The 2,866-nt window shown below is 21.8% G+C and overlaps 1 protein-coding gene across 1 annotated transcript, besides 5 other annotated features; it reads right to left on the bottom strand.

The window, feature by feature from the left end:
• Nucleotides 1-921, bottom strand: EDI_108780 (uncharacterized protein; the record flags this gene model as incomplete). The annotated part of the gene is made up of 1 exon (XM_001736593.1): nt 1-921. A coding segment is annotated over one exon (921 nt), but the record flags the coding sequence as incomplete, so codon positions are not given.
• A 183-nt stretch (nt 922-1,104) lies between these two features.
• Nucleotides 1,105-1,244: a microsatellite.
• A 270-nt stretch (nt 1,245-1,514) lies between these two features.
• Nucleotides 1,515-1,559: a sequence feature (AT_rich).
• A 75-nt stretch (nt 1,560-1,634) lies between these two features.
• Nucleotides 1,635-1,775: a sequence feature (AT_rich).
• A 520-nt stretch (nt 1,776-2,295) lies between these two features.
• Nucleotides 2,296-2,447: a microsatellite.
• Nucleotides 2,448-2,753: 306 nt separating this feature from the next.
• Nucleotides 2,754-2,820: a sequence feature (AT_rich).
• Nucleotides 2,821-2,866: the final 46 nt, after the last annotated feature.

Genomic DNA, 2,866 nt, shown 5'->3' with positions numbered 1-2,866 from the left:
TTTGTCAAATTTATCAAATTCATCAATGGTATGGATTTTACTTCTATTAAGGAATGTTGGGATTTGATAAGAATCTGAAACAACAAGAAAGAAATTATGAATAAACGGTGCATTCAAATAAACACTTCTTATTGAAAACTTTAAAGCATCATAATCCCTAAATCTTTGTGGATCAAAATCTGTTTTATATCTTTGTATTGTTTCTTGCCAATGTGGTTCACTTCCATTAACATATAGCCAAACAACATCAACTCTACCTTGACAGTATTCTGGTAATATATGTCCTTTACTATTTGGTAACATTTTTATTTCTTCTTTCATTGGAATAAAACCATGGACAGGGTTTTCAGTATCAAAGTGAAATGTTGTCTTTTCAAATAATTTTTTCATCAACCTCTGTTGAACATCATCTTCTGGATAACTTCCATTTTCATATGGCTGAACTGTCATTAACAATTTAATCTTTCTTAAAAATAATTCATTAATGTCTTCAAACATCCATCGTGACACAGGATTTGGACGACTTAGATCAGCAATTTCAATTTGTCTTTTCAAAATTGGAGGACTTCCATCTTGATACACAAACTCTGCTAAGTTAAATGGATTCTCATCTTTAAATTTTTTTTCTTCTTCATCTAAAAACCCTAATTTCTCATCAAAGTGTAATACTCTTTTGTTTTTGTGTTTTGTATTTCTATTATGTTTAGGTGAAAACCAAATAGCTGCAATGACGCTCATAACAAAAAGAAACAATAAAACCGCCATTGCAATAATAAATAATTTCATAATAATAGAACTTTTAAAGTCCCTGATCCATTCTTTTCCTAAATTATTTTCCTTCTTATTTTCATTAATAACTTCATCAGTGTCATCTGTTTTATGATTTATTTTGTTATGGACTCCAGAATTCCAGATAAACATTGTTTTTTTTTCAGATTTTTCGCAACTATTTAAGTAATAGAATCGTATTTCTATTCTAATCAAATTGAAAAAAAAAATTGGTCAATTTTTTAATAATCCATAATTAGTTTTTTTTAATATTGATAGTGCAATAAGGAAGTAAGAAGTAAATGGAACTACGATCCCACTGAAACAAAACTATAATTATTTTATTCTGTTCCTATAATTATATTTTAATATATATTTTTATCTTATTTTTTATAATTTTTATTTTTATTAATAGAATACTCTCTTTTTTATATTTGGTTAATTTGTTATTATTTTATTTTGTTATTTGATATTTTGAATATAGTGAGCTATTTCAATTCCAATACATATTATCATAATTTAATTTTATTCATTCTCAACTTTACAACTTTATTTATTAATTCAAAAAAATTCTTGTTCTAAAGAATTGTTAAAGAAAAATATAATTACCATCATTTCATTACAAATAAATTAAATGAATTCTCTTCATTTAAACATTCATTATTGAACTATTTAAATATTTTAATGAAGAATCAAATAATATGTTTATTTAAAGTAAGAAATGAACAAATATATTATGATGAGTGAATTAAATATTGAATAATATGTATTATCATTAATATTTAATATAACACATTGAACATTATTAAGGTAGAAGAAAATAAGATAAATAAAACATTGTGAATGAAAAATAAATAAAGAAATGGATTTATATTTAATGAGTTTAATAAATAAATATTTTAATTCTAAACTATCATTTATTCTTTCATTAATAAAAATGATTTATTAAATATAAAATATAATAACAATAAATTTTATCTTTAAACAAAATATTATCATTTATTATTCACTCAAAGTAATACATTTTTTAAATCACTATTTCTTCAAATTCTTTTAATTTTTCTTCTCTCATTCATTTATCAACCCATAATTACAATCTTCTTACTCTTTTTCATTTTTTCTTATAAAAATTACTTATTAAACAACTTGTTCAATAATAAACAACTTGTTTATATTTGTTGAGATGAATTAATCCTTTCCTATGTTATCATTTCTATTTATATTGAGATGATATGTTTCATTCTTCAAATTAAAAAAAAACAGATAACCAACAATTGATTGATTTGTAAATATTGTGTTGAATGAAAATATCTATTTGTTTTGAATGGTAAATAAATTAATTGGTGACACCCCAATGTATGAATGAGAGTAAACAAAATTCTCAGAAAATGAATCTAGTGTTAGAAAAAAAAAGGAAAGAAATGCAACAAGTTGAAAGAATAATAATTCAATACTATTATAATCAAATGGATTACTAATAATTTGATTAATATATTATGCTCATCAAGAAGAATTTGTAATATTCTCAAGAATAATAAATAAAACATGAAAGAGAAGAGCAAAAAGATTAAAAAAAAATTGAAAATCATTATAAATATAGAAAACAATAAAAGAATAGAAAAGAATAATTAATACTTAGACAAAATTGCAAATAAAAGAACAAAAGAAGAAAATAATGATTAATCAACAATGAGTTAAAAGATGGAAAAATTTTACTGCGTAGAAAGAATAAAAGGAAACTCAAAGAATTAATACTTAGTGATGAATAAGAGAAAAGAAGTATGAGAGATATCTTAACACGAAAGTGTTAAGAAAAATAGAATAAAAAGAAAGAATATAATCATTAAATATTTAGAAATTTGTTGTCTTGATGTTAATATATCGTATTTAATCAAATAGTAATAAATAAAAAGAATCGAATAATATTATTGAAGACGAAGGTTCTTTAAAATTGTTCTGGATAAAAATTGTAGAATTTACCTAACTAAAAAAGTTAAATTTTATTACTATTGTATATATTTGAATTATATTATTTTTTATTTATATTTAAATGGAACAAACCTAACTTTATTTTTATTGTATTGATTATTCTTTTATA

The sequence above is a fragment of the Entamoeba dispar genome, genomic scaffold (assembly GCF_000209125.1).
Source record: "Entamoeba dispar SAW760 scf_1105229459995 genomic scaffold, whole genome shotgun sequence".
NCBI lineage: Eukaryota > Evosea > Mastigamoebida > Endamoebidae > Entamoeba > Entamoeba dispar.
This window is presented reverse-complemented; position numbering and strand designations above follow the sequence as displayed.